This window comes from Ascidia mentula, chromosome 5, assembly GCF_947561715.1.
Source record: "Ascidia mentula chromosome 5, kaAscMent1.1, whole genome shotgun sequence".
Classification (NCBI taxonomy): Eukaryota; Metazoa; Chordata; class Ascidiacea; order Phlebobranchia; family Ascidiidae; genus Ascidia; species Ascidia mentula.
Genome location: NC_138570.1, coordinates 18,812,856 through 18,835,844, shown reverse-complemented (window position 1 = coordinate 18,835,844; position 22,989 = coordinate 18,812,856). Strand labels below are relative to the sequence as shown.

The 22,989-nt window shown below is 37.9% G+C and overlaps 2 protein-coding genes across 3 annotated transcripts; both read right to left on the bottom strand.

Moving 5' to 3' along the window:
• Positions 1–1,061: 1,061 nt before the first annotated feature.
• LOC145902093 (myosin-VIIa-like) lies at positions 1,062–8,570 on the bottom strand. Of its 2 annotated transcripts, none has more exons than XM_082989951.1 (13): positions 8,477–8,570; positions 7,992–8,327; positions 7,295–7,407; positions 6,628–6,870; positions 6,393–6,554; positions 5,862–5,987; positions 4,742–4,915; positions 4,154–4,260; positions 3,690–3,807; positions 3,307–3,480; positions 2,872–2,969; positions 2,518–2,709; positions 1,062–2,241 (listed from the first exon to the last, which is right to left on the bottom strand). In XM_082989951.1, the coding sequence occupies exons 2-13, from the start codon at positions 8,305–8,307 to the stop codon at positions 2,091–2,093; spliced, it is 1,974 nt and encodes a 657-aa protein (XP_082846077.1). In that variant the 5' UTR covers positions 8,308–8,327; positions 8,477–8,570; the 3' UTR covers positions 1,062–2,090. The 2 variants fall into 2 exon arrangements, with proteins under 2 accessions (XP_082846077.1, XP_082846076.1); XM_082989950.1 differs by having other exon boundaries at positions 1,066–2,241; positions 2,509–2,709; positions 2,872–2,972; positions 7,295–7,419; positions 7,989–8,327.
• Positions 8,571–13,383: 4,813 nt separating this feature from the next.
• Positions 13,384–22,456, bottom strand: LOC145903934 (cullin-3-A-like). Its single transcript, XM_082992125.1, has 15 exons — positions 22,319–22,456; positions 21,059–21,256; positions 20,644–20,757; positions 20,248–20,408; positions 19,655–19,769; positions 19,157–19,385; positions 18,576–18,718; positions 18,057–18,233; positions 17,468–17,638; positions 17,090–17,197; positions 16,400–16,527; positions 15,747–15,978; positions 15,232–15,418; positions 14,757–14,902; positions 13,384–14,500 (listed from the first exon to the last, which is right to left on the bottom strand). Exons 1-15 carry the CDS (start codon positions 22,373–22,375, stop codon positions 14,369–14,371), a joined length of 2,298 nt encoding a protein of 765 aa, XP_082848251.1. The 5' UTR covers positions 22,376–22,456; the 3' UTR covers positions 13,384–14,368.
• Positions 22,457–22,989: the final 533 nt, after the last annotated feature.

The window sequence follows — 22,989 nt, the reverse complement described above, 5'->3', positions numbered from 1 at the left end:
TTGTCATCAGAAAAAAAATCGCCAAAGCAATGTTTTCACTACCTCAGTTTCTGGTACGAACAAAATAATTGTTTAATGTGATACAAATATCAGTAAACCGTGCTATAAACGTCTAAAAATGGTAAAGACCACACGTCGAGTGTGCAAAAGAAACTGGTGTAACTTCTCATATTACTTGAAAAACTGCAATAAGACCTCAACTAACTCATCACTATAGTTTGAACATCTTGTATAATTCCTTATATAGCCTGGTCCAAATGTTGAAAGCTCACGACAGACTCAAGTTATAAAATGTTACCTCGGATATATGGGTGTGTTTTATACAAAATGACCTTTCTCTACGGTTACTGTAGGAGAACGGCACCCGACCTAATACTCAGACTAAATACAACGTTAAAATCTTTGATGGATTGTTAACAATTTTTATGTGGATTTTGTTTCTGCCAGCGGAGGGAGAAAATGAAATTACGTCAAAACTAAAAGTTTGCGTTTTTAAGTTTTAACAAACTTTAATGAGAGGTTTGGTGAGGCGACATTTCACATGCACTTTTCTGAAACAGTTCTTCCTTTACACAACTCATGTATACACGCTTCAAATTCATTCCGAACATGGGATTGGACTTGAGGCGGTAAAGAATTATGTCACTTCGCAAAACACAAATAGCAGTTCTATCAATAAACGGAATTAAACGTCCCGGAAACGAGATTGTTCCGTTTTGAACTCATTAAAAAGCTACAATTGTGTCACATTTCCAATCCACTGTGCGTTGTAACATTCACGCGTGAAATAATAATAGAACGACTCGGCTAATTTTCGACATCCGTTAGTCATGACCATGAAACGTGACGTCATCTCGACTGAAGGCGCACGAATTCAAATTTGGACGACAAAAATAACAAACATTATGACGTCATATAAGTTTGACGCACGTGACTGCTCATTTTATCCCTGTCCGATGTTTTCGAACATAATGTCGGATCTGAAACAAACAATGTTTGTAAAAAATCCATAATTTTTCGACATCAAATCTCTTCGTCGCGTTATCGCGTTTCACATGTGACGCAATTTAAAAGGACAATCAACGTCAGCAGTTTATTAAAGTTGCGCAACACTGTCCAAATGACGTCAGAAATTCATTTTAGAGGAGGATTGGGAAAGCGAAATGTTGCAAGGTGGCGCTGTACAGGTTGAACTTGCGAGGCAAGAGGCGATTCCGGCATAGCCTGAATATCTTCGCGGAGTTATTGTACAAGGGCAAGAAAAGGGCGATCTTTACAACTGCCTCATACTTAAACGCTTAGCATGTGGCTCACAACCATGTTTGGTCAGAAACGTGACTTCAAATATTGAGTTCAAATGTAACTGGTGGTGACGTAATGTTTTGAGTTATGGGAATGAAATGCGAAAAGACAATGCAATTTTTGATACGAGGTTATCGTTTTTGCAAGATAGCTCCTGTGGGGACAGCGGACCGCAATCCTACAGAAATATATGCAAAGAGAACACTTGAGTTGACTGAAGGGAAGTTGACGGACTACAAGGGGAGTAAAAAGTTGAATAAATATAAAGAGGAATCTGAAATAAGGCAGCGTTTGTTTGTAAAAAGGAACCATGTTTATGGCAGCAACAAAACAACGACGAAAAAAAAGCATTTATGACCAAAGCGAACGACTTAAACTTTGTATTTCTACCTTAGCTTTACTGGGATTCGAACCCATGCTCCTGCGCTCAAATCCCGATATTTTTTGTTTTGCATCATGTAAATGACGACCGATGTTGTTGTTTTTTTCTTCTTTTGACCACACCGGGGTTTGAACCCAAAATATCCTGGGCACGAATCCCGATGAGGTTTTCTTCCTGGTACACGTGTCGGGCGCTTGACCATTGCTGCCAATCACGTTGTTAGAGTAGTTGGAAGCAAAAAGGCAAAACATAGCCTCGTGCGGTTGATACAGTTTGTCTCTGTGCCGCTCTGTGTCGCCACAGAGCAAGATGCAGCATTCGAACAAGCAGGAATTCACTCCCGATCAATAAACAAACGTCGAACAGCCGAGAATCGATCGATAAAACAGAGTTTTTCGTGAAACTTTTATGCTTCCGATTCGTTGTGCGTCTGACTCCTGATCTCGTCCAAAAACCTTTCCACGATTTCGTAAATTTCTGTGACTTGACCGGATGTGACGTAATATGTGCTTCCCTCACGTAAAACCAGCTTCAGTCTGACTTCAGCGCTCTTTTTACTGCAACAAACCGGTACGCTTTCGTTACACATCAACCAAATTTGGCGGATTTGTTAGGTGTTAAACAGAGCGACCGTCCCCCAAGAATACGCTATTAAGCTAAAAAAATGCTGCAATGACGGACAAAAGGGTCTTAATATTGATTCTTGAACATAAGTAGCGTGCTTTATCTGGCGCTGAATGGTTATGTGACAAAAGTCGCTAATATTACGTCACAATGAGTTTTGCATGGTAACCGTTATTGTCAAAATTAAATTCCACTCTCACCCTGATGACGTCACCAGCTCCGCGGCTTTAATGCTGGACACCAAAATATCTTGGACTTTTACTTGCTCCGTATGTGACGACAGCTTTTCTCGGTTGATGACGTATTCGTCACGCATGACAGCTAGTCGTTCGTGGTTGATTTTCAGCCAAAGTTTTGTCACGCCTGAATGGGTTTCTTCTGATGGCTCAAAACACGTGAGGCTGCAAAAAAAATCAGTTTACAAAAATCTTACGACAAAAAACATCGAGACGTCAAAAAGTAAAAAAAGGAAGTGTATTTTGAGGTCACCACCGGCCCACTTACCCACTATCACTGGACTAATCTAACCTTAAAACAATCGGGAGCGACTTCTTTAAACTTACACAAATTGTTTGGTGAAACTTTTAATGAAAGATTTCGTGGCGAATCGAATGACTTGCTGAAGTATGTCCATCTTTCCAACCTTCTCTGAGGTCGATTTCTCCTGCAACAAATAAGTTTGCAAGGAATCAAATGCATGACCATGAGCAGTTGCAAATATGGTTAACTCACACGTCAACAATATGGAAAAATGCCAAATATTACTGCTTTCTCAATAATTGTTGATTCTTTTAGAACAAAAATACTCAAAAATGCGAGATACCATCAATGAAGGGTATATAAAGTAATTTATTTCTGTAAGCAAGGACCAAGTTTTTTGATTGTGAAGAATGTGCAACATGGGTGTAGCTGCAGACCCAAAACTACTATTTTAGGCTTGTTTTAAGCCATCATAAAACATCAGCAAAGAGTAAAAGTTAAACCAGACAACCACATACAGCAAGGGCTCGTAATGTCGAATCCACCATCTGACACCACTTTTTTCTGTCTTCTTTAAACGCGACTGGTGGTAGATTTTGTTCACACACTGCAAACACCTTCCTCGTTTCGACGTTCAGTGAACCGTGACGGACGCAGTACTGGTGGGACATGAGAAGGGCCAGGTCCTGCGACTAAAAAGAAATTACAGTTCAGTTTCGCTGTGGAAGTGTGACTGCGCACAATTGGAGGTCGTAAACGATTAAAATAATTGTAAAACGAACAGAAACTTTTAACATAAAACGTTCATCAGCGAGCAGAAGTCGCATTGTCGTGCAACAAAGTGAAATAAGAATGCTGTTCGGTCGGGAACGACATTTTCTCATACGTTTTGACCACTTACCGAGTTACACGTGTACTCTCCTGATTTGACGCCTCCGCATATCTGAGAGTAGGTGAGCCATGCTTTCATCTGGTTGTCTTGGAAACCGTACGCATCGAGGGGAGAAAAGAGTTCGCGTCTGAAAAAAGAACAGCAGAGTATTTACGACGTCATCAGATTTACGCAGGAGAATATTCATTGAATACAACAGAACAAAGCATTGTTAGGTCATAAACTGAAGAACAGATCAGCGGAATTCTCACAAGCCCCGAAGCAATTTCGTCACAGAAAGTACTACTACTCATAAACAGTGGCAGACAATCAGCGCTAGTCCGATCTTTCCAAGTAACCTTGGATATACGACCAGTAAAGACAGACCAGCCGGCACGACCAAGCAGAACAAGGTGATTCCTGTGGTCTTATGGTATTTCTCCTTCGTCTTTCACAATATTCCCAAACACCCACATAGTTTTCTCTGTACGCACCTGTAGTAAATCCTCCATATATCGTCCACCTCGTTCTGTTTGCTGAATTCCTCCGCTTGCGAAATCGCGTCCATAACAAAGAAAGGTCCGTTGCCAAGGGTGACGAGCTATTTATGACGTCATAAGTAGGTTGAAACCACAAGAAATGACGGGAAATGTGTTCAGGGTTAACAGCGGACAAAATAATGCAGCCTTTGCTGATATTTATAGATCGCATTTTTTCGAAAATAACCCAATCGATATATGGCCAGTGAGTAAGTGAAAATATTAACATTTTTGTAGAATGTTTGATATTTTTGCTTCATATCATAACCGGCTCAGTGAACAATGCATGACATTGTGTTTGCGTAATTACAGCAAAATCAATTCCTGTTGTGACAAGCAGTGTAATATCCTGTGATCATTCTTCCACATAAGGAAATTCTCCTAGCAACATAACTGACGGTTTTGTAAATCTTAAATACAAACAAAATAACCAATGCAATAGTCGAGAATGATTGTAGTACAACATTCGAAACGTCTGCATCATGAAATACTATTTGCATTGGATATTTTGTTTGTATTGAAATTCTCATTAATTTCACCAACCTTGTTGTCGAGAGCGAGAAACAAGGAAAATCCGAAGGAGTTCCCTAATCTGTTCTTTGTCGCCATCAAGTGGCACATTTCATGGGCGGTCGTGCTCGAGTCCGTCCATATCGTCCTCACAGAATGGTCCATGCATATAACGGGCAACCGGATGCGTTGTCGGGATTTGGCGGCCTGCGAAGCGACTTAAATCAGGTTAAATGTTCTATCGTTCCCAGAGGTTTGGGAATCCATTCAGAGAGAGAAATGTAAATATTGAACACAAAAAAAACATTTTGAAAGTTTTTGGAAAAAAAAAACGCAAATTGGCATTTCGGCCATGGAGACATTAAATCACCAAACTGTAAGATTGTGGTCACAAAACGAATTATATTCAACCAAAGGAAATGAGTTGAGTGTGGCTCAGAGATTTGATGTCAAAACTTTAGCATGAAGTTGGTTATATTTTCGCGCAGTGCTTTGCAAACTCTGCAAAACCTTCCTTCCTCCCCCATAAATTCCAAAGTAAAGTAAAACGTTTGCTCGGGTTAGCGGCTAACCTCAAGCTGACAAATAGCGCTATGTTTAGGCCGAGGGAAGTTTTGCCCCTGAGTAAAACCAGCCAGCCGTAAAATCACCTAAACCAATTTCGCCCACCGATGCTGGTCCAATTTCCCTTATCGCAATTTCTAGACGGAACCAAATTTGGCCGAGAAAAGTTTGCGTCTCAATGTTCACCACACAGTGTGGGAAGCTGAACACAACGCAAACAAAACTCTTGTGTGAAAAATATCTGATCCAATGGCATTTTGATAAAAAGTGGAACACGCCTGAGATTTTGTGTGGATCATATATTGAGGGTAACTGAGTTTAAATCTTCAAATCGTTTTCTGTAAATGACGTTTTTATAAAAGTGAATAAACTGAATATAGTTTCGGAATGTTTATATCTTGTATGTGCTTCCATTTAATACAATAAAGTGTGACCTCTGTAACATTAGCGTGTGCTCTTTCAAGCATTGTGAAATCTGTGTGACAAAATAATCGTTTGTTCAGGAGATTTTACATCGAAAATAAGTTCTTTCTCGTATGACGTCACCGATCCTCCAGAAACGAAGAAGTGAAATCAAAAAAATCCTCACCTGGACTTCGAGTGAACATGGCGGGGTGTTCCTCGATCCCTTCGACAAATTTCTCAACTTCTCACGACAATATTCAGCCCAGGGGTTCGTTTGATCCCAGAGAAAATTCTCAACAAAGGGGGAAATCTATAAAAAGAAAATGTGGAAAAACTGATTCTGTTAGTCTCAGAAAATGTCGTGTTTCGCTACGCAACTTGATTGGTTGAGATAAGTCAACGGTTAGTTTCTACGTTTTGCTATTTTTTTGTAAATTTTGATTTGTTAGACGTGTTCTGGTGAATCAAACAAAATAATTAAATAAAACCGACGATTTATGAATGAATAATGAATATAACTCATGTATATATAGAATGAGATTAAAGTACAAATTAAATATGACGTCAGGTGTACGCAATAAAAAAAGTTAAAAAAAAATGCATAGAAGAATTCGGTTCGAAGACAATTATTTTCAACTATCGAGGTTTCTGTACAATAATCTCTGTTTATCTTGGGTCTCACAGCTGTTTGGAAATGTGTTATGTGGGGACTTACCCGCTTCGAAGGAGCAAAACAACCCGCAACGAGCGACAGAAGTATCCAGCCGAGGGCGCTGCTGCGCGCTGACGGGTTGCAAACAAGTTGTTTCATGATTTGACAATAAATCTCATCTCTGAGCTGTGGAGTTTCGAGGCCGATGCTCACCAGGAATCGAACCTGCGACCCCCAAGGTCAAATTTATCTTTTTGTTAAAATTCGAACCTATTACAAAATCACGTCATGCCCTGACCTTTTCCAAAACAGTCAAATTGGCAATTGTGTTTCTTGTCATCGTCATAAATTCCGTCTCGCTACCTATTTCGTCATCGTCTTTGCGTGACGTCACGTGCATGGACGTGGGTCGTTCGTTGTTGATTGTGCGGCTTTTTCGTTGGATGAGCGCATCGGTAGGTTTACGCCAGGCGCGTTTTTTGGATGTAAAATGTTGTCGTCGTTCGGAAATTGTCGTTTCAAACAAGCGAGTAGATTGACCCTGTAAAACACAACAATGCTGAAAGTTTTCCAACCTGCGAAATAACACTATGTTTCCAGAGTGGGTTTTGAATAATCTGATGCTTTTAGCAATGATTAGCAAACAAATTTTACCTTTTTTTCAGGAATGTTGTCAACTTTTTAAGTACGTTTTTTTTATGATAAATGACTAAACTATTCTAAACTGGATTTCATTATTTAAACATTTTATTATTTATTAAGTCAAAATGTTTGGGGTTTCTTGATAACAAAATGAAACCCACAAAATCGAAACAGAGAAGTCTGACATATAATTTACCATTAGGTAGAAGACGAATGATTAAGACCTAACAACCATGAACTAATGACATCATTCACACAGTGATCATTGTGTGACTCACAATCAACGTTCATAACTATTCATATCCATGTATGACGTAACAAACCCGTTCAAGAGATTCACTTTCATCTCCCATGAATGACAGAATCACATCCCACGAAGCTTGCACCAATTGTAGAAGATGTTGATCAACGTGGGTTGATTCCAGGGAATTCCTTCGTCGTTCTATGCCTTGAAAATGCAGACAAATAGGTTTTTTCTCTCTATAGAATTACAAAAATCTTGGGGACCTAATTCTTCCAACATTGGATCCATGACTCAATGGTAAAAATGAAAAGATTCCCTGATTGCAACGACTAAAAAGCATTTTTTCAACACTAAGTAAACAGAAAGGCACACACAGTTAATATGAAATTACTTCGTGCCGTCTACACCTTGCCACTGTTATAGGTATTTCATACTGTAGTGGGGACTGCTTTCAAAACCATAGCACAAGCATTTCTGCAGAGGTTCCCTAAAGGTGCGTTTTTTTGGTGTTGGGATTTCGCAAGCTTACTTCGATGCTCTGGACGAATTTTATTTCCATATTTAACTATTTAACCTTTCAGTCGTAGCACCGATAACATCAATTTACCGTATTACGCAGGCGAATTATCTCTGATAAAACGGTCACCACACACTTGTATATCTGTAAAAGAAGGTCAATATTTTTCGAGTGCGTCGTCATAACATTTTGTTAGGAATAAGTGCGTCATCGATTAATGAAAGTTGGGAACCACTGCGTCATATCTTAGGCCTACCATTGCCGATCCCAGCGTGGAAATCTCCACCGTTCTTCTTCAGTCGACTCTTGGACTTGTGAGTTGCAATCCTTGTGCTTTGTAAGATAGGGAGGTTGGATTTCCGCTCGAAATAACCTTTCGCCCCTGGAACGAAACACTCATCCACCAGCTCGCTAACTCCCGCGGGAAGGTCAGAGTTCGACGATCCGGCGATCATGTGACCGTTACTGCGCGTGACGTCATGTCCGTTCGGTATGACGTCAGGTCCGTTTTTTGCGACGCCGTTTTCGGTGGATGCTGTGGTCATTTCGATGCCAGGTACGACCAAGTGTTTCATGCCTACAACGATTCCAGAACCTGGGTTTAAAACGAATTTTAAATTATTTGTGTTGTTTTGTGGATTTACAAGTAACTGACGTAAAAAAATGCAGGAATACTTGGAAATAACACTTGCTAAACTGTTGACTAAAGTGCTGTAATGGAAATTATATTTGTTACTGACGTACCTCCAACTTCTGTTCCAAACGAATGCACTAAATCTAACCTAACAGGTAGTAAAACAATGCTGTTGACATTTAAGAACGGCAAAGTTGATTTAACCCTCGCTCGCAAAACAAGTGCTTAATCAACCAGGACGTAATAACCGAATGAACAACACAGAACAACAACATCATCCACACAACGCCACACACGATGTGTTTGTTTCCGGAATTGCTTTCGTCACACACATACTTTCCTCAGGGTGATCTCCCGGGAAAATATATGAGCAGGAAGTATATATTCCCGTTGGGAAGGCGAGAAGTAACTCTCCCTAAAGCGAACTTTGAAACCGAGACACCAGAAACGCCAACGACAACGGGTTATGGCACCTCATACAATTAACGCAAGGAACAATTGACTTACGCGGCCTGATACAACATTATAAAAACGTAGTTTGTCCCTAATTTGAGAAAACGAGTGTCACAACGAAATAACTTTATATACCCATTTACTGCAGTTGAGTTTATTGAATCACGCATGGCTTGCGTTTTTTTTTTATTGAATCACGCATGGCTCCCTTACATTATATACCCATTATACTGCAGTTGAGTTTATTGAATCACGCATGGCTTGCGTTTGTTTCAGTATAAAATAATTGCATTTAAAGCTTAGTCGGTAGTGGATTTTGTGATAAGACAGGCGAAGAACTCGCAGCTAATTAACAAAAACGTTTTTCATCATTTGCAATTGAAAAGCAATACTTACAAATCTGGGCAAAGGCTCAACAAATAAACTTATCAGATATACAGCTGTAATCTAATTGTTTTTCTAACGAAGCTACCTAACTAGCAACAACCAACAACTCCATGTGTCTGTTGTAACAATATGTTCACTACAAGCTTCTGACGAACAATCCAGCTCTAAAAATGGGATTCCATTGTGATGCAACAAAGTGAATCATCCGATTGCTGCGCAACGCGATTCTGCACGGCAGTGACGTCACAAGGCCTTCTTCGCGCGCCTGGAGTTAACTTAAGCGAGACCACATCGTTGCCCGAACATGCGTGACGAGGTTTAATTGAATCCGGAGGTTGTGGTCATCCGTTCGGTAACACGGCGTCTAACACTTGTTTGTTGATTCAGTCGCGTTTTTTTAAACAACAAAAATCCCAAGCAAGACAAATTTCACGATAGTGGAAAGAGAAAATACATCAAAAAACATTCGTGTATATGGTAAGTAAAAAGGCAAAGTAAATAAGTAATTAAGGTTTTCTGTTAAAATGGCGGTAATTGTGACCGGCCACCAAATTCGCGATAGCGATGACGTCGCAAACATTGGATAAATTAGGAGAGAATACACCAAAAGAACAAGAATACCACGTGATGGCGAATACGTCACAGACGTTGGACACACATACTCCTTGTCATAACTTTATCCCGAGGGGTTGATTCGTCAGGTGACGACGTCGTTGTTCATAAAGTAACAAAATTACAAATGACCAAAAACCAAATAAATCTTTCTAGATTCAGAAATTGTAATCATCAAAAATTACGCGATATTTCTTGCAAAATTGCACGTTGGTGGGGACGTTTTTATATCATCGCGTATGCATTAACGCCTACTCGGAAAATGCGTTCAAGAAATCAATGAAACTTCCTGTCGTATGATACAAAACCGAATCTTGATTGGTTGTTAACAAGTAAATGCTTACCAGCTACTGAAGTCAAATAACAACTGTCCGTTCTCACCAGTCTCAGCTGGAACACTCGTACTTGTTTGAACCCTTTTATGGCCAGACAGGGTATAGATTCGACGAACTGACATTAAGAAACGGGCTCCCCAAGCGTCATCCAAGACGTACACACTCTCGATAACCAACCGCAAGAGTTTTCGGACGACGAATACAGGAAAACATGCAACACTGCCGCCACCCAAGCTTCCCTCATTTGTGTTTGTGTGGAATGCTACACTGGCATGCAAATAACTCCACACCAATACATAACATAAACAGTCTTGAACGAGAAAACCTAAACAGTTTGTTGCTAAAGCTGCTATAGGCATAATGTTAATGTTCACTCAACTCAAAAAAGCACATCTGGGACAAAACAAGATCAAAAAAACTTTAGTCAAGGTTACAAACATTTGCTGCACTCACTCTTATGTTACACATCAACTTGAATCCATTTTATTCGTTGGCAAACTGTTGCAAGTTTAAACAAGAACAAATCTCGTCAAATATTTATCACCATTCGCTTGTACATAGAGCGCAATACATCTTGTTGTTGTGCGCCACAACATACAGATTTACCACATATCCATTTCTAACACTGGTAGACATGTTTACCAGTGGGAAAGGTTTCTCTTGCACTGAAGGTATCAGATTGAAAAAAGATTAGGCCGCCACAACTTCCTTATGAACACGTCTTGTACAGCCCTTATGCGAACAACAACAACACTATACTTTACGTTCAGAACACTGTAAATATACGAAAACATTCTATGCGGATGCTACCATTGCCCACGCAATGAATTATGCATAATACTGTAGGTGCCAAATTGCATTGCGTTGTGTTGAAAAGACCTAAACTTTTTCACGCGAACATCAACTTGGTATTTTCGATCAAACTTTCTCCTCATAAACCTCTCCGATCTGATATTTTCACTCAAAACTTTCAGACTGATTGAAACAGTCTCGACATTGGCTTCGGGCGCATTGCTACAGAAGACTTTGGCCTTCACGCTAAAATCTAAGATTCATGAGCAACACGCTTTGTGTATTCTAATCTGATTAAAAGTTTTCACCAAAAATTTCTCAAGACTTTTTACGTCCTTATCGTGTTCTGTTTTCAAATCAACGTGCTGGGCAAAACAGTATGGAATGGAAAACTCGACTTGATCACGATGTTTGTGAACGAACAATGACTTGTATTACAAAATATTCAACAATGCAAACGTAACAAAGATCGCACAAACGCCAATAAGTTAGCATTGAGCGTGCAGAACAACCTTCGGGTCATGCAAAACGACGTTTTGTCAACTCGGCGCAGTTTCAGGCCCCCAGGTAAGAGGCAGAAGGTAAACACGCATTTCTTGCTGGCACTTTTTGCGCAGAGTTAACCACAGGTGTCTGCCACACACCTCGTGTGTCTTGTTTTCCTTGCTGGGATAAACTGCCAAACTGTCCTCACTCACAAGGTTAAAGAAACAGTTGATTTGTTATCACTCGGTTATGTCAATATCCGCAAGTAAAATGCGTTGAATGCGTAGCATGGCGATAAGATGAAGGTTTTTAGTCAACAATCTTCGAAATACTACTTTTTGTCAAATTAATACAAAATCTATTTCCAGGGAAAAGGCAAATTCTTTTTTTCACTTCCCAACAAACGCCAAACCACCAAGATTGTTTTTCTGGTGATCAAATAAACATCAAACATTCCCTTAGGCTTATTTTCTATCTTCTCCTTTCACTCGGCTCTGAATGTTCAGCTTAGACAAGAGATATATTTAGAGCTGTGTCGTGTTTTGTTCCAATCTGCTCGCTCGACTGGTGAAGCAGAACGGTCATGCAGATAACGCTCCGCTCAGACCAGTTCTATGACGTCACAATCACAAACAGACGCCCGCTTGTTCGTTCACACTAATACGCGAATGCTTCCATTGTTTAGAATGGGAAACTGTGGAATTTATATTAATAGAAAAGTTTTCGTGTTACAGAGGGTAAGTAAATTATTCACAACTACGCAGCAGGCACCAGCGTGTGTCGAATGCCAACGCAACCAATGAGAAAAAGCTTAGCATTTGACTCCCTTACTTTACTGAATTTATATTAATAGAAAAGTTTTCGTGTTACAGAGGGCAAGTAAACTATTCACAACTACGCAGCAGGCACCAGTGTGTGTCGAATGCCAACGCAACCAATGAGAAAAAGCTTAGCATTTGACTCCCTTACTTTACTGAATTTATATTAATAGAAAAGTTTTCGTGTTACAGAGGGTAAGTAAACTATTCACAACTACGCAGCAGGCACCAGTGTGTGTCGAATGCCAACGCAACCAATGAGAAAAAGCGTGGTTGTCGCATTTGATCGGAAGACAAACCATTGAACCTACACAGTGTTTATGGGCCGAGTTCTTCCGAAATTTACTGCCAACTGTTTTCCTCGATACTCGCTATCATGTTGTGTGTGGGAACTTATCATGCGTCAAATTCATCTTTATTCACACGCTGTTTGCATTCTAACAACTGACAGTTCCCAACATCTATGGTGTCACGGTGCTGACAGTCTTGTCCCTGACAGACCATGTATCAGGCCTTACTCTGGTCAAACACATCTAATAAATTTTATTCCCAACCACCCAAGCGAAAGTTTTCAAAAAAATCTATTACAGAATCTTCCTTTCATCTGGGAATTGCAACATGCTCCTATAACCGATAAACCACTATTCTATGACACTGTAGCACCACACGCATGTTTTCCATCCTACATTTCTTTGGAACACAGACGGGCCGAAAGCTGTAGACGGTGTTACGCTTTCCTGCAGAACTCGCACAATCTTTTTGGCATCCGGCTCGACAACAGGCCTTTTTCTCATACTAACTTGTTAAATACATGTTACACATTTGCACTGCATTCTAAAATTCACTTTGCCACCTAACTATAGTCTCTGACACTTAACTAAGCAACTGGCACGCGGTAGAAGTTACTCGCTCATAGTAACTAACGCGCTTGGAACAATTTAATGTTATGCCACCTGATACTGCAAACTGTCTTTCCATTCAATAAAGTAAGGGAGTCAAATTTAGTGAGCTATTGTAAAGAACACGCATAGCAGACTTAGTTTCAGTCAAGCAAAGCATTCAAAACCTGCAACACATTTTCTCCAATAAAAACAATACATATATTGTAGAAGCAAATACTTTCTAAAACACTCGCATGCTTACAGTTTGTTTATTATGCGAAAGATCACCAAAGCTCCTAATCACGTGGTACGCGCGTTGCCATGGTTTTCTCACACAGCCAATCGCGCTACGAAAGCGACAAAATTCCAAATCTTTTCAAGACGCGCGTCAAAATGGGTTGCATCAGTACATTTTGCCGCCCGAGAAAGCGAGTGACGAAACTGTGACATCACTCAGAGTGTTTATGACGAAGGCGGTATGGGCATTTTGTATGACTTAAAAAAAATTTTCTTAAAAAAACGAAGGTTTTTAAAGCAATGAGAAACGACATGTACAACGGATTGCAAATCCCTTTTGTAGATAAATAAAGTTGTACGTTTTGCTGACGGACAACAAAACAATTTGGTTCCACAACTAAAGATTACTGAAATATTTTTTGAAAGGGCGTGACTCGACAAAAACAAAGTGGCGTCATATGACTCGACAGTATTGCATGGGCGATAAAGTCTCTTGTGGAAAGCGAATATTTACATCGCAACACGTGGCCACGATGACAAACAAATAAATTTATGTCAGAAATTATCACAGAACAACTGTAGCCGATTTCCTACCCCAGAAAGGAAAAGACGACAATGGATTAAGAGAGTGGAGTAGAATTCATGCAACAATGCAACGAATTTGTCAAATGGATAATTACAATTGTGTGTCATCCCGCATTGTGACGTCACATATACGTCATTGACATGTAACACAACCAACCTACCGAGAAATAAAGTGGTCGAACTTTTAGTACTTTGCAAAAATGATTATTTTTAATTAATTCTTGTCTTCAAAATATAAATAATTGTACAACTTTCTATCTATGACGTAACAATGAGTCAGTTGAGTGAAGGCAAAAAAATATTCGTAACAAGAAAAACAAAAACTCCACGGAGACAACAAGAACAACAACATTAGCTTTTAATACTTCGACCAACGTCACAGACGGGGTTTGTGACGTCACACAGGCGTTGTGTTTTTACGCGACGTAAATGTAGACTTTGCGGTCGTTGTTGGAGCGGGAAAGATATTCCCTCTCGATGAGACTTTCGATTCTACGTTTGATTATGACGGGACTGGGCAGGAAGCGATGTTTTAACTGTGACGTCACCTGAAAACAATAGGTTTAGAGACAGTTAAGATGTTGTAGGTTTGATTTGTTACGCAATTGTTTTTTTAATGTGCGTAAAGTCGAAGTCGCATTACGAAAAATATTTTTTTAGGATTTCATTTATACGAAATTTTTTTCTTTCCAGCCCCTAAAAATTGCGCAGGTTAGAATTCCCACAACTCAGGCAACCTCGGGCATCTCGCAGGGCTTATTGAAGTTTTGTGCTAAAAATTAGCTACATTTATGCGTTTCGCACCTCTGCTATGAGCAAGTTGTGCTGCATCTCCTTCCTAGATTTCATTATCCGCACGATGGCAGCCTCGATCTCATGACGTCGATCTTCTTGAACTTTTGTTCTCGTTTCTCTTCGTTCGGGTTCAGACTCGCCTTGTTTTTGAGCAACTGCAGGAAAATAATAAAGAACTTCAATCGAGTGCAACCACCGGGATTCGAACCCACGCTATTCCGCTCACAAATACTGTGCAATTTGTTTACGTTTTACACTGTGTACATAGATGAAGTTTTGGTGTCTTGCGACATTTACATTAATCTCTGGGTGAGTACCAAGAGCAAACATTTGTCACAAATTAAATTATTTTTTCACCAATGCAAGAATCATGTAAAAACAAAAAACGCACAATGCCCTTTGCTACACGCGTATCTGCACATGTAAAACTATTTGTGAATAAACATATTAAATAATATCCAGAAAAGTTAATTTGAATCCGAACCTGATTGAATCTTAACACGATGAAGTTTGGAGGAGAATCCATCGTTGACCAAAAACATGTCACCTTTCTCAACCTCCTTGCCCTTGGGCTCTTTCTGAAGGACTCTCTGGGTCGACTTTCCACATGCGAGTGACTGGAGGGCTCTCGTCAATTCTTTCACTGGGATTTCGGTCTCTTGCTGAATATCCTGAAATTCACTCTACGTTAGACAAGTTGAACAACATTATGTATCAGGAGGAAGAAGCTTTTCGCTTTTACAAACTTTGATAATTCATCCAGTTAAATAAATGATTTAATTTAATTTTAAAAGATTTAAAAGTTAAATACTTGTTTTAAAGAGTGACATTTTCTTATGGTTATATATCTCCATTAACGAACTAAAAAACACGGAAAACCAGTAAGTTTTGCCACAATTCACATTGTGTTCTCAAATGGAATTAATCAGACAACACTTGAATCGTTTTCACAAAAAAAACACACACAAACAGAATTTTCCAACCATAAATGCTCCCCACCTCGAACAGCCACTTGTCCCTGTTGTTGAAAAGCATGAGGACGACCATCTGAAACGTTGAAACCTGAAGGATGTGTTTCCTCGTGACGAGTTTGCCACCCGAGGTTTCAGATACGTCACCGTCTGTGTTGGAGGTTTGCTTGGTCGGGGAGTAAAACGAAGCGTTTAGATCGGCAAGACCGCGGTGGTGCTGCAGCGTCAGCTGGCGGCCGCTGTGCTTGCCCAAGTAAAACCTGCGGGGGGCACAGCGGAGTTAAATTGTGGTTAAAGGGAGAAAACGAAAGATTGGCAACATCCGTCAAGCGTCCGACCCTTATAACCAGCAGGGCCAGGATATCTTGGGTTCAAATCCCGGTGTGGTCAAACATGGAAGTTAAGAATGCATTTTATGCCAATAAAAGAGGGTCAAAGGTCATAGCAATGGTTATTAGTTCCATTGTTTCCAAACAACAGTCTAATTATTATTTTTTCTACAAACTCACTTTTAAACAGAGCAGCAAATAAGTGTCACTGTTTTGATTTGTGTCTGCAATGTACTTATCACAAAATTGAACCAACATAAGGTAACTGTTAAACACAGTGTTATCTGTGACAGCGAAGGTTAACAATGTAAACCATGCACAACATTAAAAGTTATTGGTATGTCACACCCACCTCTTGAAAACATCAAATGAATGTCTTGCTTGTGTCGGCAAGTTGCACGTTGGGCTGGAAGCCTGAGTCGGCCAGCAACCAGTTGTTAAAACTTGTACAGTCAAATCGACGCCGTGGAGTGATAATGACTGCAATGAAAGAGGTTCATGTTAAACTAATGGCAAACAAAACATCTGGTTTAACAATTAATGATTTCATTTTGTCCATTCCAACACTGGCAGGTTTTAACATACTCAAAGTGATTTGTAACACTCAAAAATACTAACAGAATAATATAAAGAAATTATCAAGTATGTTGGTTTGACACTAAACATAACAAAATAAACTTATTAAAATAATGTAACACTGTGTTTAATAACAAAATATCAATGATAACAGTAAGTTCTTTTTTAGACAACCAACTGGAGGGAGTGATGATTATTCGAAGCTAAATCCATCGATGAGGCAATTTGTTTACAAGGTAATATATGAGAAAAGTCTTGTAGGATTAATATTGAACTGGAAACCTTCTTTACATCCCAAAGCGTGCCGCAGACAGTAAGATGATGACTCGTCATTTTACAGACGTTGTGACGTAAGATAAATTAGTGGTTTAAATGATCCCTGGAGGCAATTGGGTTGTTAGGCCATGAAATAATGCCATGCACAAATTAAATTCCATGTGTCTTTTAACATGTTTTGAGTTGGTACCTGAGAGGCTTGGATGTGTTTCTTGAAATCATCGTTAGTTGTTGCGGAAACTTGCATATCCTTAAACATTCCTTCCAACTTACTGGTGAACTGGCAACCACACTCATTCTATTGTGATGTAACAAACATGATTAGTGGCATGTTTCTGTGATGATTGAATTATGAATAACAAATAATACTTCAAACAATACCAAAATAACACCAATTTTTTGTACTTTTCTTACTATTTCTACAAGATTTATCGGGCAGTAACAAACAAAAATAGCAACAGATTTCATAGATAAAATATTTAATTGTTTGTACAGAGCCCAATTTTTCACAATCAGCAAAATTAACGCCACAAAAGTTTTATAACTGAATAAATCATAATTAATTTACCTTGAGTTTTGTAATCATGTTCTTTTCAGAATCGTCTGAAATACTTTTGTTTGTGAGTAATCTCCTTCCCAGGTGTTGTTTGTAATATCGCTCAAACACGTCTTTTTCCTGTTGGAATCGGAAAAGTGACATTGTCTTGTCCAGAACAACTTCCACTTCTTGTTCATTAAGCTGAAAAAAAAAAAACAATTTTTCACCACTTAAAGTCATGTTCTGTCTAAACGACACAGGTATGAAAGTACATTTGAGTGTTTCTTAACCACCAGTCAGTCCAGTTATTAACCAGACCACCCAAAATTTTTTTTTTAGATTAAATACAATTCTTTTGGTTCATAGTGAAAAAAATTTCTCTATCAATGCTTGTTTGAAATTTTACTGGATCTCAAATGATAAAAGGTTGAGAATCACTGGTGTAAATCATCATGATATTATGTATTGATTGTCCCGCTGCATACACCTTTAACTTTACTATCTATGATCATGCAACTTATAGTAAACCAATATCAAAGAAGAAAGTTCAATTTACACAAAAAAACAACACAACTAACAGCTTATTTTATACCACACAGGTCAACCAAAATGAACTCACGGTTTTTATTCCTTTCTTGAGTTTGTCATCAATAAATAATGAAAGATATTCTGGTGATTTGGGGTTTAGATTAACAAACCACTCAAAATCAGAACAGATCATCTTCTTGAAAAGTGGATCTGATTTAAAAGACAACCGATGGAACGAATCCATTCTGTCTTTCAAATCAAGAAGATTCTTAAAAAAATACATCATGTTTGAAAAATTCAGATCTGGTGCGATTGTACAGCCACAAAGGTTTAATAAGCCATCATTGTAGTAAGTTTTACATTTCAAAGTAATGCAATAATTTCCCCGAGTTGAATCTAAATTTTTTTTTTTTTACACTTTATATTACTTGCAATAACAAAGTTCATTTATAAGCTTTCGTCAAGTATTAAACCAACAACCGCAAATGACCAAAGTTCCAACTTGAAACCAAAGAGTCTTCGTCACAAACAATTTTAAAGGAAAAAACAACATGTTGACAGAAAGTTACAAAAACAATGTTGATAACTTTTTTTGAACAGCATAGTTTACCTGTATATATTCAACAGCTGGTTTTTGGCCCCCATCTTCCACGAGGCTTTTACCCTGATCTCGAAGATAACGACTTACGCAGTCACGCAACGTAACAAGACCCCCATCCACTCTCGCAAACAACTTGTACATACACAACAAGTCTGAGAAAAAACAAGATACAAGCAATTAATCAAGTGCTTATCTGTTACAAAACAAAGGAGTGACTGGGTAACACCAATCCAATTATATATTGTAAACAAAAGGATGTTTAAACTGTTCCACATAAATCAACAGTAAGTTTTTTGAGTTTTTGACTAAATGATACCTCCAGTTGCCAGGTTCATCACTTTGCCCTTTTTCAAACAATATTTATTTTTTACCATCATTCAGTTTGCCAAATTAAACTATATTTTTTGTTTCTGTAATGTTAATTGGAAAATACACACAGTGGTTGGAAACATTTTTCATTTACTTTAAATCCAGCGAGTGAAGCTTGTTGTAGAAATAATACATCAGACCAAACTTGTGTGATGTTGGATAACAACAAACAAGCACACAACAAAACTTTTTTTTCTGAACAGTTAGATTTGCGCACTTACCATCCTTCTTATCATGTCGTAACATGTGAATTGCTCCTGAATTTTCCATTTCAACGATGACCTTCATGTGCCGTTCTATTAACTCCGATTCCAAAACTTTTATTATTTCTTGTTCCGTGGAAGGATCTAAATAGTGACGAGCACGTTCTGCTTCCTCTTCAATTCTCGCTTCAACTTTCTTGATATAAACCGACGCACTGTTCTCAGTTAGAAACTTCTGACTTTCAAGCTACAAAGGAAGAGTATTTCAGTGTAAAGCAAAATAGAAAATGTAAAAAGAGATTGGATATATTTTTTTTAATACTCAACAATTCAGCGTAAGTACTTAACACTTTAAATTTTAGGGATAAAAACTTATTTATTTACACAAAAAAGCTTTCTCAAATATATCATTTTCTCAATAGATTTATAACATGGAGCATAAAAGAATCCTCTTCAATATGTAATTTAATTTGTTACAAATTGAGAGTAAGAGTACAAACATAATACTGTATATACCTTGTAAAATTCAGCAGATTGTTTTAGGAATGGCGCTTCAAATTCTGCTTCATAAACATCTCGACCATTCAGACTGACGTTCATCAACATCGTGCAAGCGTTTCTTACAGCTCCTCTGCAAATTGAAAAATTGCAGATCTGCATTCTGTGTAATCACTCAGCAGGAACTATATTTTTTATGGATTTTACTAGTTAAACAAATTCAGATCAAGGTTTCATCAACAAATGGATCGGGCTGAATTGTGCGAAAATAACCTTTTATTCAAAACCAAATAAACAAATGTTGTTGATGCTACCAGGGATAATATTCAATAAATTCAAAGCTTTTTGGGCAAAAATAGTGTACTTGGTCGATGCTTTAGTATTTATCCAACCGACCATCATCCACTAGCTTTGAATTTATTGAATAACCAGCGACCGAAATGTCAACCAAGTTAATTATTATTGCCAGAAGAGATTTGAAGTTATTGAGTAAACAAACAACTACATAACAAACAAACAACTTGTAAATGTCATACAACATATTAAGTAATATGTTTATCTAATCAAACACATACAGGTCATTATAATAGAAAGAATGTTTGGGGTCAAACCTGTTCACAACTTCCCCTCTTCTTTCCCTAGCAACAAGATCGAGAAGAGTATCTTGCAAATATTCCTGTATGTCAGGTTGTCTTATGACTTCATCACGGAAGATTTTTAAACCAAGGTTGTAAACGCTGTCAACATTGCTTTGTTGAACGTAAACACGATCCTGGAAGGAAAATTAAAGATGTTGCATTGTAATATTCAGAAAGAAAATTTTAATGTGATACAGTTTTGAGGGAAAATAAGCAACAAATTATCTTTATTAAATGCCATAGTGAAAGCTAATAAACATTTGATCCAAGACTGGAAAAAAGGGTAATCAGGGCCTTAAAGTAAATCATTTACAAAAAAATCGTTGATTAATAAAAGAAGAATACGGGACAGTGGAATGGTAAACTTACCATATACATAAGAATGTCCCTTATCATCACCATGCATGTTTGGTGGTCGTCCCACGCAGCATTTAAAGTTTGCATAAAATTGTTGTTTAGGGAGTTTAGAACATCAACTCTCACCTAAGAAAAATTATTTTTAGGAAAAGGAGGTATACATGTAAATAGTAGACATAGTTTGTAATGATGTTGATGAAAGTTGATGAAAATACCAAATTAAAACTAAATACAATACAATTTGGTTCGTAGACTTGGGTTATCCAGAAATCCACCTATTTCGGACAAATTAGAGAATTACACAGCACCAGGCTCTAAATAAACACCTTTGGGTAATCTGGAACTTCAAAATCCTGATTAACCAAGTTCCACTGAACTTTGTCGGTGGAACTCAGTAAATCTGGATTTAAACAAATAAAATCCTAACCTTGTTGGTTAAGTGTTCAGTAACGACCTCTCGGAGCCCTTGGTACAATTTTTCACCATGCTTGTGCAAAACCATGGTGTAGGCATTTCTGTAAAGTTCCTCAAAACTTAAACCACCATTGTTTTTCTTCTGAATTTCCTGGATGGCTTTTTTAAGCAAATCCCAGATGTTGGACACATACTTTTCGTCAATTGTCATCTAAAATAAAGTAATCGAAGTTAATAATCAACAAAAATGACAATGCATTATTGAGTGCAAGATTGGTTTGGATTTAACAAAACAAGCAATCCATGAATAAATTAACTGCTCATATGCATAATTGTCAAACAATGATGTTGTGTGATGTAACAATTTGAATTTAGGTAATGTAACTGGGGTGACAACAACTTCCATTAACAGTAGCTGTCTAACTTGGCAATGTTGAAATCAGTTTATGACATCACAAAGGCTATTCATTTTCCAAAAATTCACATGAAACAATGCTATTTCTGAACAACAAAAACACAACACATTTATAGTAAAATAAAAGCATCAGTTAACTTTGCTACAAGGTATAAAAAACATGCAAAATCCAGCATCGGAAAAAGTAAGTCTTTTATTTTATTCAAACCTGGTTATAATGCAAGTTTGACATAGAGTAAGCCCCATCCATTCCCTATACTGGAAGTGAACACACTTCAGTTAAACACCCTACATTTTTTACTGCATCTTGATGCACCAGTATAGAAAAAAAACAGCTGACTTTTCCCAAGTCATTGATGTGTATGTTTAAAACAATGGGTATTGTGACAACACAGACATTACTGTTATGTAATAAGTAGTCAGAAACGTGAGTTGTTACATAAAAAGTTGTTATTTTTAAAAGGCATAGAACAACATCACAGAAGTTAAACATGTTATATGAGATTGTTGCTCTAATACAACTTGCATGAATTACAGCACATGGTTTTGGTTGGAATATTCAAATGCATTGTTAAGTGTATGTTTAATAAATTAAAGTATCAGATACATGTTTTTTATTTGAAGAAAAAATAATTAGTCATTTTAGCTGCCCAAGCATACATTTCACATGTGTGTTTTTTCTGAGTTTTAAATGAACATGTAGTGCTATAGTTTTCGAAACATTAGACAACTCATGCAAACGATTTCCAAAATTTTGCATTTCTAGCCAGTTCTTATGTAGATATCACTAACAAAATTATTCTATGCCTTACAAAAATTGCAAAACAGCAATTAGGTCATTGTTGATAACAAACTTACTGGAAATGCTCGAATCCTCATTTTACTGTCTTTCTTGGTTGACAGCCTTGCCGCCATATTGAAGTGTCTTCGTAAAATTACAACTCAGTAGAAAGGATACTATAACACAAACATCCTATTCAAATTACTTTAAGGTCTGCATAAAAATGTCTGTGGTTAGTGTACATACATAAAAACCACAAAAACTAAGAAACTTTGAAGACATTGTGTACGCTCTTCCACAGAGGATCCATCTAAAACTTTAACTTTTTACGTGAACTGATGTTAATTCCCTTAGTTGTTTCAAACAAAGCTTATAAAGTACACATTCTTTTTTGTTTTAAAAGGTTAACATTGCCAAACCAAACATTTAGATTATTACTGCGACCTCTTCACATGATAGTTTAGCAAGGTATTCATATAAAAAAATGAGGGTCAAAATGCGAAAGACAGTGTTGCCAGACATACAGAAGTTAAAACTGACATGGGGTTAACTGGTAAAAACAAAAAAGTGCAAACTGTTAGAAATTTTGACACCCAGATACCTCCAAATATGTTTTAAAACTAAGGATTTTAATTTGTCAACATGACTAACGTAACTCGAGAAATGGTAATATGATAAGTCCAGGACAATCACATTTTCTAGCTTTACAGATAGAGAGTCAGGATTTTGCGGCGATTGTAAATTGCGC

Coding starts and splice junctions, on each gene's coding strand:
- LOC145902093 (XM_082989950.1), bottom strand. CDS start 8,307: ATGAAACACTTGGTCGTACCTGGCATCGAAATGACCACAGCATCCACC. Junction 3,808..4,153: donor ATATGGAGGATTTACTACAG/GTGCGTACAGAG, acceptor TTCTTTTTTCAG/ACGCGAACTCTTTTCTCCCC. Junction 2,710..2,871: donor AGTTTCACCAAACAATTTGT/GTAAGTTTAAAG, acceptor TTTTTTTTGCAG/CCTCACGTGTTTTGAGCCAT.
- LOC145903934 (XM_082992125.1), bottom strand. CDS start 22,375: ATGGCGGCAAGGCTGTCAACCAAGAAAGACAGTAAAATGAGGATTCGA. Junction 16,528..17,089: donor AACACATCCAAGCCTCTCAG/GTACCAACTCAA, acceptor CTTTCATTGCAG/TCATTATCACTCCACGGCGT. Junction 14,903..15,231: donor TCGTGTTAAGATTCAATCAG/GTTCGGATTCAA, acceptor ATTTTCCTGCAG/TTGCTCAAAAACAAGGCGAG.